Source organism: Macaca fascicularis, chromosome 5, assembly GCF_037993035.2.
Source record: "Macaca fascicularis isolate 582-1 chromosome 5, T2T-MFA8v1.1".
NCBI classification, from domain to species: Eukaryota; Metazoa; Chordata; class Mammalia; order Primates; family Cercopithecidae; genus Macaca; species Macaca fascicularis.
The window spans coordinates 3,438,914-3,452,924 of record NC_088379.1 but is presented as its reverse complement, the minus strand read 5'-3'; the positions used below and the strand labels follow the sequence as shown (position 1 = coordinate 3,452,924).

General features: G+C 54.5%; 1 protein-coding gene across 3 annotated transcripts in view; it reads right to left on the bottom strand.

Annotated features, from left to right (window-relative positions):
- The window catches only part of HTT (huntingtin), a 167,821-nt gene that overhangs the window by 8,657 nt on the left and 145,153 nt on the right, over nucleotides 1-14,011 (bottom strand). For 2 of the 3 annotated variants that reach the window (XM_045392045.2, XM_065544700.1), the window contains 9 exons: nucleotides 12,916-13,016; nucleotides 11,828-11,982; nucleotides 11,257-11,396; nucleotides 9,672-9,754; nucleotides 7,215-7,345; nucleotides 6,951-7,080; nucleotides 5,577-5,732; nucleotides 2,149-2,339; nucleotides 106-220 (listed from right to left, as the gene is read on the bottom strand). In XM_045392045.2, coding sequence (XP_045247980.2) covers nucleotides 106-220; nucleotides 2,149-2,339; nucleotides 5,577-5,732; nucleotides 6,951-7,080; nucleotides 7,215-7,345; nucleotides 9,672-9,754; nucleotides 11,257-11,396; nucleotides 11,828-11,982; nucleotides 12,916-13,016 — 1,202 coding nt within the window. Of the gene's footprint in view, nucleotides 1-105; nucleotides 221-1,629; nucleotides 2,340-5,576; nucleotides 5,733-6,950; nucleotides 7,081-7,214; nucleotides 7,346-9,671; nucleotides 9,755-11,256; nucleotides 11,397-11,827; nucleotides 11,983-12,915; nucleotides 13,017-14,011 lie in introns of all 3 variants that reach the window. The other variant, XR_012434581.1, reaches the window with a different exon arrangement.

Sequence of the window (14,011 nt, the reverse complement as noted above, 5' to 3'; positions counted from 1 at the left end):
TCCTCCCCACCAAGTCAAAACTGGCCCACTGGTATGATCCCGCAAGGAAAAGAGAAGGGAAGCCCACTCCCCGTGTGCAGAGGAAGACAGCCAGGGCCCACTCACCTGTATTATTGATGCTGAAAATTCTGGCCCTACGTCCAGAGGATAGTTCTCAATCAGGTAAAACGCAGTGGCACACATGACCAGTACGTGCTGCTGGCTGTGAATGTTCACGCAGCTGAAAACGGGAGACAGCAGCCAGGCTCAGCCGCCCCCATCCAACGTAGAGAGGGCTTCGCAGCATGCCCGGCCCCACGCGGGAGTGAAGAGCTGCGGGCCAGGCTGGCTCCCGGGAGCACCTACCCTGTGTGGCTCCCCAGGCCCCTGTAACCTGGCCTGACCCTTCAGCCTCTGCTCGACCCCTCCCTGGGTAGCTGAGCCCGTCTACCTCCTCCACGCCCTGCCCTCTCGGCCTGGCCCAGCCTCCCCTGTGGCCACCTCCATACTGGCCACCACAGACTTCCTCTCTCTGTCCCTCAAAGAGGCCCTGGATTCCCACACCCCAGGCCAGTCCCCTCTACTTCCTGAGCGCCCTGTGCTTTTCCTTCGTGGCACATTCCACCATGACGTGCTGCCTTGTGTGATCCCCCGACAGCACCTGCCTTCCCCATGGCACAATGGGGACCCGGTAGCCAGGGACTGAATGACTGGCCACTGTGAACAGAGGAGCCAATAAGATGCCCCCCTCCACCCACAGAAATGTGCCCAGTGATGCTTATATCCATCACCACGTGGTCCCACCTCTACCTCGGAGGCATGTGACACAGCCCGTGCCCATGGCACTGAGGCCAGCCCCACACACCATTTCTACCTGGATGCCACAAGCTCTCTGCATCCCAAACGCAACTCCTGGGCCACCTCAACTCTCCTTTCCTGAGTCCTCCATGCCCACAGCAAGAGCCATAGACGGCCCAACACGCCAGCACAGCCAGGGCTTTGGCCTGTGCCTGGGGCCTGTTGTGGGGCTGCCCCCCAAAATCACCTCGCTGCACCAACGCATGTGCCTGATTTGCAGGCCTGTGTCCCCCGTGTGACTTGCCCTATGCCAGGCTCCAGGGATGCAGAGACAGTTGCCAGCTGTCTGCCTGTCCTGCGTCCTGCTAGCACAGCACCTACCGCCCAGCAAGGATGATAGACGAGAACGGCCTCCCCACAAGCTTGTGCCACTCTGGCCTGGATGAGGGCAATGGCCCCTGTTGAGCCACTGTCCCTGCTCCAGGATGTCCCAAATCCTGCCAGACAGCCACCAGCCAGTGCCCTGGCTCACACCTCCCTCCTGTCTGAACTGTGCCTACAGAGATCTTCCCATCTCCCTCCAAGTCTTCCACTCAACTTTGACCCGGCCCCCATCTCCTGCCCACTTGTCAAAGGGGATCACTGGCCATTCTTCCCAGCCCCTTTCCCATCTTTGCTCCAAATTCTTGCCCTCAACTCCCCCATGTGGGTGGCTGATGAAATTCTACCCTCCCTCTACAGACAGCTCTAAAGCCTGTGACTCAGAGAGGCTGGGCCCATCTCTGCTAAAGCCTCTGCGACTTCGGGAGAGCGGAGGTGAGACCAGGGTGTCACAGAGCCCTCCGCACTCACAAGACATCGTTGTGAAGAGCTTGACTTGCTCGTTAAGGGGTTGTGGCACCAGCCGTGCTTTGTCAAGGACACATCTGTGCAGAACCTGCCGCCCAGCAGCTTTAAGATAAAGTGAGGTCGGAGTCACAGTGGAAACAGGAGGGAGGTGCTGGGCCAGGGCGGGGAAGGTGCAGAGAGGAGGCTGGCCTGGGTAATGAGGAGAGGGTTCTGAGAGCAGAGAATGAGAACCGCTGGCCTCGCGAGCAGAGTCAGGAATGGGCACATGGGGAAATGTGTTCAGCGCCACATGAGACAGCAGCAGAGGCAGGAGCTCTAGCTCACTGGGGGTGCCCGAGGAAGCCTCTAGGACACACCTGTGCCCTTGCGTCTCACCAACCTCAGCCATGGCACCCACCTGGGTTCCCACTGACACCTGCCTGCCATCTGGCCAGGGACCTGGGCACTTGGAGAGGGTGATGCTGCTTCCTTCGCAGCTCATTCCGAGACCCCCGTCCTAGCCCCAGCCAGGCTCCCACTCACTGGGCGATCCCTTTCAGGTTGGAGAGGAGATAGTCACTGATGACTGGGATGAGCTGCTTGGCAGTATCGTCCAGCAGGTCGCACTCCAGCACATAGAGGATGCCGTGCAGGGCTCCGACCCTGCTGGGCAGGTGGCTGCTCCTGAGTGTGCTCTCCAGCAGGCGGCTGACAGGCTCCGCCACGACCTTGTCCTAGACACACACAGACAAAAGCTGCTGATGCCACCAGAGCTCACGCCCCAGTGGCTCCTCCCCACAGCCAAGGAGGGGCGGGGGCGGTGCGCTGCCCTCATGCTTGTGTGCACGGCCCAAGACCATCCTGAGAGGTCTGTGTGCCAGGCTGGCCCCTGGCTGGTGTCGGGACGGTGCCCACCGTCCTCACTGAGGAGGGGCTCTCTGTGCTCAGCTGCTTGTGTGGGCAACGGTGTTTGTGCTGAGAATCTGCCTTCCCTCTGCGAGTCCAGAGTATGGGCACGAAGCAGGCAGAAGGTGCCCACGTGCCCAGCCTGCAGTCAAAACCCTGGCACCGAGTCTCTAGTGGGCTTCCCTGGTGACGACACTGCACACACTGTCACGGCTCACTCTGGGGGAGCTCAGTGCGTCCTGCACGACCCCACTGGGAGAGGATTCTGGAAGCTTGAGCCTGGTGACGACACTGCACACGCTGTCACGGCTCACTCTGGGGGAGCTCAGTGCGTCCTGCACGACCCCACTGGGAGAGGATTCTGGAAGCTTGAGCCTGGTGACGACACTGCACACGCTGTCACGGCTCACTCTGGGGGAGCTCAGTGTGTCCTGCACGACCCCGCCGGGAGAGGATTCTGGAAGCTCGGGCCTGGTTTCCTCGGGACACTGCCCCATGGGCCTCTGCCCTTGCTGATTTGGTTTGCTGATTGTGTTTTGTGTGCTTTTACTGTATTACATCTTAGCTGAGAGTCCTTCTAGAAAAGCCTGGGGGTAGTCTTGGGGATCCTTGATAGTAGTTTATGCCAACCTTCAACCAAAATGGCCTCAATTTCACTTAGTATCCAAAACCTAATGGGGTTAAATATCGACCTAAACACTTAGCCCACATTCTTCACTTTCAATCTGCTCTTTAACAGTGAGGAGACCCCTGCAGAAGTCACCAAGGTATGTCGCCCTCTTTCAGCCCAAGACTATGGGGACACAGAATTCCCATGGAGCGCTGGATGGCCAGGCAGCCTCTTCTTGTTGTGGAACAAGATGAGGTTCTCGGCAGTGGCAGGAGCTTCTCCGCAGGGGAAATGACCGGAAGACACAGAAGCCGCTCCCACCCATCCCAGGAATGAGGACCGAAAGAGGCTGTGCTTTGTGGATCACTTCCTTCTTGGGCCCCCACCTCACCCTGTGCTATCCCCTCATACACACAACGCCATGCGGCACCTCCCTAAGGACTGCGCTCCCACGGCCCCTGGTCCCACCTCTGAAAGTCCCACATCAGGACCTGCTCTCAGGTGGCACGGATTTCACAACAGGAGGCAAATACCTCAAAATGACATGCTCTGGATACGCTGGTACCAAGCATGACATGCTGAAAACCTTCACAGAGGATCACCGTCTTCAAGAAAGATGCACAGAGCTGGGAATTAGTGCCCATGACCATCCTGCCTTAGGATCTGCTTTTCAAAATGATTATTTCTCATTTGATTACTGATGGCACAACACTTGCCTAAGGAGCTCTGGGCCTGAGCACAAAACCACATTACAATTCAAGTTAGCCCAGCAGCTGAAACTCCCCATAAAGGAGAAGGACCCCTTCCGAGAGCTGCTTTGACATCATGTGGGCAACACCCAGAGGGTGTTCGCAGTGAAGAGAGATGCCCACACAGGGAGCCCACGCGTTCATTGTTTCCACTCCCTGGATGGCTGCCAAGTCACCAGCACGGCACCAGGCTGAAGGCCACCCACAAGGGAAGATGACTGGCGTTTGGGCTCGGGGAGGACAGAGTCCAGGCAAGAGTAGTCAAGACTCGCAGGGAGTCAGGCTTCAGGTCACGGACATGGGCTCAGTCCCACCTCTGCCGCATTTTGTGTGACCCAGACAAGCCAGCTAACCTCTGACGCTGGCCGCCTAGGGTGCCTTTGTCAGGTGGGGTGCAGGAGGAAGAGCTCTGCAAATGTTAGCAGCTGGAGTGACGGCAAAAAAACATCATCACTGTCACGACAGCGTTGTTACTGACAGGAGCCCATCCAGAGCATGGGGTAAGCAGGCCCTGATGGGCACTGCCATGCCATTCTCACCAAGGGCTCCAGACGGCTGGCACACGGCAGCCACTGAGGTGTTTGTTGAAGACACGCGTTTCTATTGCTATCATAAAATGGATTACTAGGTAATGCCACATGACAAAGACCCAGAGGCTCCAGCTCTGACAGTTCTGACATCCTTGAATAGGCTTTGCCAGCAGTCGGGGCCCACAGGTAGCGATTTCATGTGTACAGCTGATGGATGCTTGGCAAATGCCATGTGGTGATGTGCCCACAGAACACAGGTACCGTGCTGCACGGGCTGAATCCTGATAAACCAGAAGCAGAATAAGGAGGAGCTCAAGAGGATGAACACTTGACCCTTGGGATGGTCTGAATGAATGTATCCCCCCCGAAACTCTTACACTGACAACTAATTTGCAGTGCCACAGTACTAGAAGGTGGGGCCTTGGGTGGTGATGAAGTCATGAGGGGTGAGCCCTTGTGGATTGGGGCCCTTTTGAAAGGCCTGAGGGAGCTTGTTCACTCCTTTCACCGTGAGGACCCAGTGAGAACATGCCATCTATGAAGCAGAGAGCAGCCCTCACCAAACACCAAATCTGTTGGCACCTTGACCATGAACTTCCAGCCCCCAGAACTATGAGAAGTGAATTTCCACTGTTTATAAATCACCCAGTCTAAGGTACCTTGTGGTAGCAGCCGAAATAGACTAAGAGAAACACCATGCTAAGAAGACACTATAGCACCCAGACTTGGGACTGGAAACGCAGGGTCACTGTGACAAAATGGCCCCCAGGAGAGAAGCCTGGAACATAACTGAGGGGGAGTGAGGCAGTCAGGCCTCAGGGCAGAGCATGGGGAAGCCAGTCGCGTTTCCACCATCTACGCTGCTTCAGTGCTACCACACACCATGGTTCTGTGGGGATGGGCTACTACAATGATGTCACAAGCCCAGGGACACGGGACCCCAAACCATGGCTTGGCCGCCACGACCCACATCACGGTGGCCTGTGGATGGCACTGACCGTCGCTGAACCCCCTCCAGCTGAGAAGCACTGCAGCTCACGTGGGCTGTGGAGTCCGGCTCGGGTCAACTCTTGGAAGGAGGCAGCCGCACCTGGCACCTCTGGCCAACACCAGGTCCCAAGGCAGATGGGCCCACATGGCTTCAGGACAGGAACCTCTGTACCACCTGTCACTTACCATCCCAAGGACGGCAGCTGCCTTGCAGGTGGCAGGCACCAGGTACTGAGCGAGGATCTCGTCTTCTGAAGGATGCACCCTTCGCAGTTCTGTCAGCGTCACATACATCAGCTCAAACTGGTTGCGCTCAGTGAACAAGTCTGAGACCACCAGAAGCTGGAGATGTGGAACACCAGGAAAGCAAGGGGAGAGTAGCGCAGTTAGAATCCAGGCAACACATCCAGAACGCCGCTACTGGCAAGTCGTGTTCTTACACCTAAGAGACATTACTGCGCAGGACGCGTGTGTGCGTCTGTGTGTGGTGTACGCGTGTGGTGTGTCTGTGTGTGTGCATAGTACACGTGGTGCATGTATGTGATGTGTGTGGTGTGTGTGGTGCGTGTGGCATGTGTGTGGTGCATGTGGCATGTGTGTGGTATGTACATGTGGTGTGTGTGCATGTGGTGAGTGTGGCATTGTGTGTGGTGTGTGTGGTGTGGCATGTGTGTGGTGCATGTGGCATGTGTGTGGTGCGTGTGGCATGTGTGTGGTATGTACATGTGGTGTGTGTGCATGTGGTGAGTGTGGCATTGTGTGTGGTGTGTGTGGTATGGCATGTGTGTGGTGCATGTGGCATGTGTGTGGTGCGTGTGGCATGTGTGTGGTATGTACATGTGGTGTGTGTGCATGTGGCGAGTGTGGCATTGTGTGTGGTGTGTGTTGCATGAAAGTGGTGTATGGGCTGTGTGGGGTGTGTGTGGTGTGTGTGTGCGTGTGGCATGTGTGCTGTGTGTGGTGCATGTGGTGTATGTGTGTGTGCACGTGTGGCGTGTGTGTGTTGTGTGCATGTGGGGTACGTGTGCATGTGGCATGTGTGTGTTGTGTGCATGTGGGGTACGTGTGCATGTGGCATGTGTGTGTTGTGTGCATGTGGGGTACGTGTGCATGTGGCATGTGTGTGTTGTGTGCATGTGGGGTACGTGTGCATGTGGCATGTGTGTGTTGTGTGCATGTGGGGTATGTGTGCATGTGGCATGTGTGTGTTGTGTGCATGTGGGGTATGTGTGCATATGGCATGTGTGTGTTGTGTGCATGTGGGGTATGTGTGCATGTGGGGTGTATGGGGCGTGCATTTGGGGTACGTGTGCATGTGGTGTGTGTGTGTGGTGCATGCATGTGGGGTATGTGTGCATGTGGCGTGTGTGTGTTCCGTGCATGTGGGGTATGTGTGATGTGACGTGTGTGTGGTGCATGTGGTGCGTGTGGTGTGGCGCGTCTGTGTGTGCAGCGTGTGTGTGGTGCATGTGGTACGTGTGGTGTGGTGTGTCTGTGTGTGCAGCGTGTGTGGTGCGTGTGGCATGTGCCAGTGTGAGGGGAATGGGAAGGCTCACTTACGGATCGAACCACCTCACTGATCAGGATGGCCGGGGTCCTCCTGGCTGAGTTGGATGGCAGGATCCAGCGGCTGTACAACTCGAGTAAAAACTGCGAACAGGAATGGATGTCAACTCCAGCCCGGTGTTTCCTGTAGAATATGCAAGATGGGTGTTTTCTGGGTACAGAAGATGAGAGGCTCATTTCAAGAAGCACCTCAAACAAATCAAATGACTGATAAGAAATTTCAAATTTCTGTAGAAAAGAAAAAGGCCATTGGAAAACCTGGAGTTGACTGGAGACGTGGGCGGTGATGAAGGTGCAGGGGCGTCGGCCTCCTCCTCCTCCTCCTCGTCCCATTCCTCCTCCCTTAGGGGTGTGATGCTGTTCCCCAGCCACACAGAGTGTATGGACACCTGCCACAGAAACAGGGTGCTGCTCAGCGCTGCAGCCACAGTGCCAGGCTCCTGGTGGGCGGGTGCGGCCGCCGGGACTCAGCACATGCCTACCGTTGAACAGTCTGCCCCTTTGCAAGGGTCGTTCAGACGCCCCAGCTTACAGGCAAGGGAGTCCACAGAGAGGGTGGGGTGGGGGCTGGACTGCTGCTGGGAAGCTCCAGCACACGCTAAGGGCCTGGATCAGGAGTCAGCCAACCCCAGGAGCGGCTGAGGAGGGCGACACAGAAAGAGGCTCTACGAAGGGGCGCTCTCACTCGTAAGTGAGATCTCAGTGCAGCCCCCAAAACACGGAACCAACGCGTGAGATTTCTTTTCCAATCTCCGCCACTGGCAGTCATTGTGGTAAACCCCAGGCCAGAGCGTCCCAGCGCCTCTGTGACCCGCGCTCCAGATCACACAGCCACCACGTGCTCAGCACACCTCGACTGTCCTCCTTTCTGCCTGCTTCTCTGGGAGCCTCGAGCACTTGGCACAGTGCTGTGGGCTGTGTGCCCATAAAAAGCTGTTCTCCATCATCACTGGCCCTAGGCCCAACTCACGTTCTTGGCACCAAGGGCCATTTCCCCCCTGGGACCCAGCACCCCTGCAGGGAGTGGGCAGGGAGTCTGTATGAACAACTCTCAGGCCAAGGAGCAGCCCCTGTGCTCCCCAAGCCCAGACCCATAACCCCCACCCCTCTTTCCTAAAAGCAAGCAGTGGCTCAGTCCAGTGGCATCTGGGGCTGAACGTCCCCGACAGGGCAGGGGTGGCACTATACTTCAGCCCCAGTATAATCCCATGACAGTTGGTTTACAGACATTGGACACAGGGCAAACATCGAAGGATGTGGGCAAATGCAGTGGGGCGTGGGGAATAGGGAGTATCTCGGGCACAGACCAGTGTCCCCGGGGCCAGGACAAGGCCACAGGCACTCAGTGAGCTCCAGGCCTCTCACTCTCAGCCTGCCCTTCAGAAACACATCCAGGAAAAGTACAGGGGGTCCTATTGGCCATGTCCACTTATCTTGAGGTGGAAACATCTGTCACAGGTGAGAGGACAGAAGAGCGTGACTTCTTTTTCCAACTATGTCTAGAAAAATACAGGCTGGTCCAGCAGCTCCCTGCCTCCTGTCACTGAAACCAGCAGGCACAGAACAGGACAGTACAGGGCACAGAGCAGGGAACAGAAACAGGCATGTGACATCATGGGGTTTCTGCTGTGAAGGCTGCAGGCCAGGAAGTCATAAGAGGAAACTCTCAGAGCTCATAAGTGCTTCTACACACCATATCCTGACCCATTTCCACTGCAACAAAAGCTACCAAGGGAACCGTCCTGCACAACTGGTTTCACTAAACCAGGGACCCAGTGAGCGAAAGACACAGCACAGGGTGGAGGGATAGGTGCAAGTCAGCCAGCAAAGCTGGGCCCTCCCCTGAGCGTACACCTGTGGGGCTCCTGCCATGTGCCATCATATGTAAATGGCCCTGTGTTTCTGTTTACATTTTTTTTAAGTGACAGAGTATTGGTCTGTTGCCCAGGCTGGAGTGCAGTGGTGCAATCATGGCTCACTGCAGCCTCAACCGCCTGAGCTCAGGTGAGCCTCCGGCCTCAGCCTCCTAAAATGTTATACATTACAGGTGTGAGCCACCACACCTGGACCCTTAAATCCCTTCACTTACCTGAGGAGGAAACAGAAGCACAGACCAACGTGACCTGCCAGGAAGTGGCCGAGCTGTCTGCCTGCACACTGGGCCCCCCCCCAACAACTGGCCACAGGGACACTCAGGGCCAAGCCTGCAGCCCCCCACAACAGAGCCCTTCATGGCATCTACTTCCTCCTGAGCATCTCAGCTAACTCCACTCTGTCCTCACCCCTTTTGGTGTCTCACGGTCCTTGCTTAAGTCCAGCTCAGGCCCTCTCACTGTCTCTTATATACATCTCTATCACTACATGTGAGGTCTCTTAACTACTTTCTAGAATAAAGAACATAAATAAAAACAAAAGTAATATTTTCTCTGCTTGTGGGACCTAGGAATAAAAAGGACAAAAACAATGAACATTAAAGATTTTTTTTTTTTTTTTTTTTTTTTGAGACAGAGTCTCGCTCTGCCGCCCAGGCTGGAGTGCAGTGGCGTGATCTTGGCTCACTGCAAGCTCCGCCTCCCGGGTTCACGCAAGATTTTTTTTTAAAAAAGTAAAACTTCCTTTCATTTACAAAGTGCACTGAGCTTTTCTCCTGGGTGTGTTAAGCACCGAAGTCTGAAGACAGAAATGGGCAGGGGCCTGGTGGGGTGCGAGACTGACCTGGCCGAGTTTGTAGCTCACGCTCCCCAGCTCCCGCTCGGGGTTGATCTGCAGCAGCAGCTTCTCGTGGCTGATGAGGGCACCTGCGAACACCAGCACCCTGAGTCCTCATCTGCACAGGGGCACGGGGCCGCAGGCCCACCTCGTGCCAGCCCAGCTCCTGCCCAGACAGGCACGCAGGCCTGAGCCACCTGCCCTCGCCACTGGCAGGAGGGCCCAGGTTGTGCAGAGCCCTGTGGGTCTCGGGGCTTTGTCACTTTATAACCCGTTAAGCTGGCAGGGCCAGTGGACAAGCGGGACTCTGTCGCTTTTTCTCTATGACAAATAAGCCTGCAGCATTCACCTGCCCCCCTCAGCTCCCATCTCTGTGAGTGGGAACTGGCTGTGGGCTGAGCTGCAAAAGCTTAGGAGTCAGCAGTGGCAGGCGAGCCGACAGTCCAGGCAGGCAAGTTCTCTGGGGGACTCAGATAAGCATCTGTGAACAGTGCTTTCCAGAACCCGCCTCGGTGCCCAGGCTGACCATATACAGCCAGCAGGAGCGGGAGCAGGATAATGCCCCTACTCGACCTCTCACACCCCCCACGCCCCAGGCCAAACAACCTCCACATGTCTTTCTGCTGGGCATCCCCCCAATTCCCAGACAACAGCCTCCAGCCGAATGTCCCCAGCTAACCCTCTGCCAGACCCCAGCATCAACTCGCCTCCTCCCAAGGAGCCTCCACACCCCTTCCCTGGAAGCACTTGCTCTCCTTGGAGCTCCAGGAGCTGCCTGTGTATGCCCCCAACCCACCTCTGTGCCCCTCTTTTCTGCCGTCTACGACAGGTCATTGCTCCTGGGTCCTCCTGACCTATGAACTCCTTGAAGCTGGATCCATGGCCCTCCAAGTGCTCAGTTTATTTCAATACCCTAATAAACATTTGAGGGTCATAGACACTGCGTATAACACATTGCATGTCCACATAGACCTTTCTGCAATTAAAGCCTTTAAGGTGCTTAAACTCCTAAATAACCAGGGAATCACAAACCTCTATGCTAAAATACTGTTCAGTGAAAAATGTGCATCCCCAGATCCCTACACAACTCCCTTCTTTTAAACCAGGTGACAAACTCTGATGCCTGTGATAGGGCAGGCACACAACTGGCAGGCTTGGTGGGAGAGTGGGCACCGACAGACAGGGCCCAGGGAGGGGAGAGGTGCAGGGAGCGGGGTGCTCAGGCCCAGCTGTGCCCCGCCCTGCAGCCACTGCCACACCTGGTTTCTTAGGAAAAGCTGGAGATTCAGCTTGTGTAGATGAACTCGGTTGAGTTCTTAACATAAGGAACTCATTCAACTTTTAAATCCTGCTGTTCTTACAGCCCGTGAGAATTGACTGGCAGGAGATAATGCTCCTAATTCATTTCCAGATTTTATTTCCTCCCTGGGCCTGAATAAGACTCCTGCTTATGAATGGGGCAGCTATTTAGCACCACAGCCTCCAACTCAAACCACACTCAGGTCTTCCTGCATAACTGGTGTGGTGAGCACGCCAGTCTTTTCTCATCCCAGCCCAAGTACAGCCACCCCCCACCCTCTCCCTCAGGTACCTGTGGTAGCCGGGGACAGAGAAGGGACAGGATCCCACGCCTGGTATAAATGATGGGTGGCGATGTTCTCTCTCTTTGAAACCATTGCTTGAATCTCTTGCTCTACAATCCCTCTGATAATGCTCAGCTTCCTCCCAAACCTACATTTCAGAAAAAAGGTAAAGAGTGTTTTGTTTCCTTCAAAATCTTACAAGTGAAAAACGCCAGAACTTTCCCTCCGCCCTGCCTAAAGGAACCTGGTGTAATACCAAACGAAACTCACTTCCTAAGTGAGCACCTGTCCATGAGCCCTTAGGTGGGTGTTCTACCACTTGCCCGCTCATTCTTGCTCTGCTAATGTTTACCCCTAAATGCCCAATAACCCCATGTCAGTTCCCGTCGCGTTTCCAGCTCCTCAATGGCCAAGAGGCCACCTTTGGGTCTGCACCTCCTGCACAGGCCACATGGACAGCGTTTTCAATTCTAGCAACAGAGGAAAACAGCCTGGGTGAAGCTGCTGGATGCTTCAGCGGGGACCCCACTGTCCGCAGCACCCATGATGTCCTGGAGACACGTGGGAATTCAGGCAAACCTGGTGTCCAGAGCTTTCAGAGGCTTGTTCCGAGGCTGCTGCTCCAAGCAGCTCACAGCTGGGTTGCCGGCCACAGGCACGGTCATTGCACTGAGCACCAGTGAGGTGATGGCCTGCACGGCCAGGACGTTGATCTGCGTCCTCTCTGTGTCTTCCTGGAAGGAGAGCCCACAGGTCAACAAGAACAGCAAGACACCCACAGCCAGCTCTGAATGCAGAACCCAGAGTCCACCCTGCCTCAAAGGGAAGAAGAGGAGCCCTAAGTGCTACCAAGGGACTTCTGTCAGGCTGAGCTCACGGGGCACGAGGCACGGCCTCTGCACATACGGACCCTGAAACAATCTGATGGGCAAACGCCCATTTTTCAAATCAAGGACTCCTTTGGGCACAAAACTCCAAACATGAATTACTTTTTGATAAATTATCCTTGAATTCCCTCATACATTTTAGAGGCTTTGCTTATGACAACCTGTTAGCTTCTATGGATGAATTTAAAGACAATCTTGATGACTTGTGACATATGTCTACCCTCCAAACTGTCATTTCTGCGAGTTCATACCACACCTTCTATCAGAATCAAGGGCCTGCATTCCACAACTTCCCATTCTGCTGGCTTCGCTGTGCCAGAGTACAGTTACCCTTAGTATCACATTAACGTAATGTACGTGAACACTTCGAGAAGCCTAATAAAATCTCTGCAAGACATTAGAAAAATGAAACCATGTACTACTCACGGCCTTTATAAAATGCCTTTTCATTTTAATTCAACCTACACTCCTCTGAATACCAATAAATAAAACTAAAAGATACTTTCCAGAAAGAGCACAATCTTATTGATCCTTAACATGGAACGCACTGTAATCAAATGCATTCCAGCCATTGGTAATTGCAGCCCCCAAACCTCAGTGGGCTTTGTCCCTGCTCTGGAATATCAGTCAAGACACCATCTGGCTACTCTCTCAAAAATAAGGTAGGAGAAAAAAAAAAAAAAAGAAAACACCAGTCTGCTGCCTTATTTTCTTCACCACCAAAGGCCTGCAAGTGGCCATAACCGTCCCTGTGCCAACCAGCATGGGGTGTGGCCTTACTTCTGGTGGGCTCTCCTCCTGCTCCATCACGAGGGGCTGCGTCACCAGGACACCAAGGAGAGTGGCCCAAGTTTCTTCAAACTGAGTACGACTGGTCCAGCCTAGAAATATAAATGTTACATGAGACAGTGTCAAGCCTTCTCAAGCCTGTAACGGAAAGCTGACAGCTATGCCGACACAGCACGGCCCCTGGAGCAGGCCCCATGCCAAGGGCAGTAAGTCCCTTAAACCTCACACAGGTCTATGACACAGGGAACACTATCCCCTCCATGTCATCACCAAGGAAACCAAAGTACAGACACCGGCTGCACTGTCGGAGGCACGTGAGAGGCAGGTGGCACAGGCCCAGGTCGGCCCTGGCAGCCTGTTCAACCCCCAGTGGTGCAGACACAGGGACAGGGCAGGGACGCCCATGCAGATGACCTCGCGCAAGGCCAGGGCCACTTCTGCCCCACTCACAAGAGGGGCTAAAATCTTCCCTGGAGTCCAGCCCTGAAACTGTGCAGCTAGCTGCACAACTCTGTGGATAAAACTGAAGGCCACCAAGCTGTCCGATTAGAGTGGGTGAAATCTGTAGTATGTGAATTCTACCTCAATAAAGTTGCTAAAAATTTAAAAGTCAAAGCAATGGTTCCTCTGACCTGTCTAGAAGAATAGATAAAAAAGAGTGTATTGAGGTAGGAACAGGGATTCAGTGAAAACACATCTGATAGACCCTCCATTCCTATTGATGAGCTGAATTCGAGTGTACCTAACGAACAGTTGTTTCTGACAGCTGTGCTTCATGCCCCCATCATGATGTCTGAGGCAGACACGCCACTTGTGATAAGGCCAGAAAGACAGGATGGGGTGCTTAGGACAGGAGAACTAGAGAAATGGACATCGGGGTCCCTGTGATAAACTGGGTAAAGAAAGAACAAAAGACAGAGAGAAGGAGAGCGTGCAGGACTGATTCAGACACAGATACAGACAAATAAAACAATTGACATTACAGGGAAAACAATGAACCAAGAAGAAGATGAGCATGAACAAAAACAAGGACTGTAGCACAGTCTTGGGTCACGCACGTCTGCCGGGGAGTTCAAGGGCAAGGGCA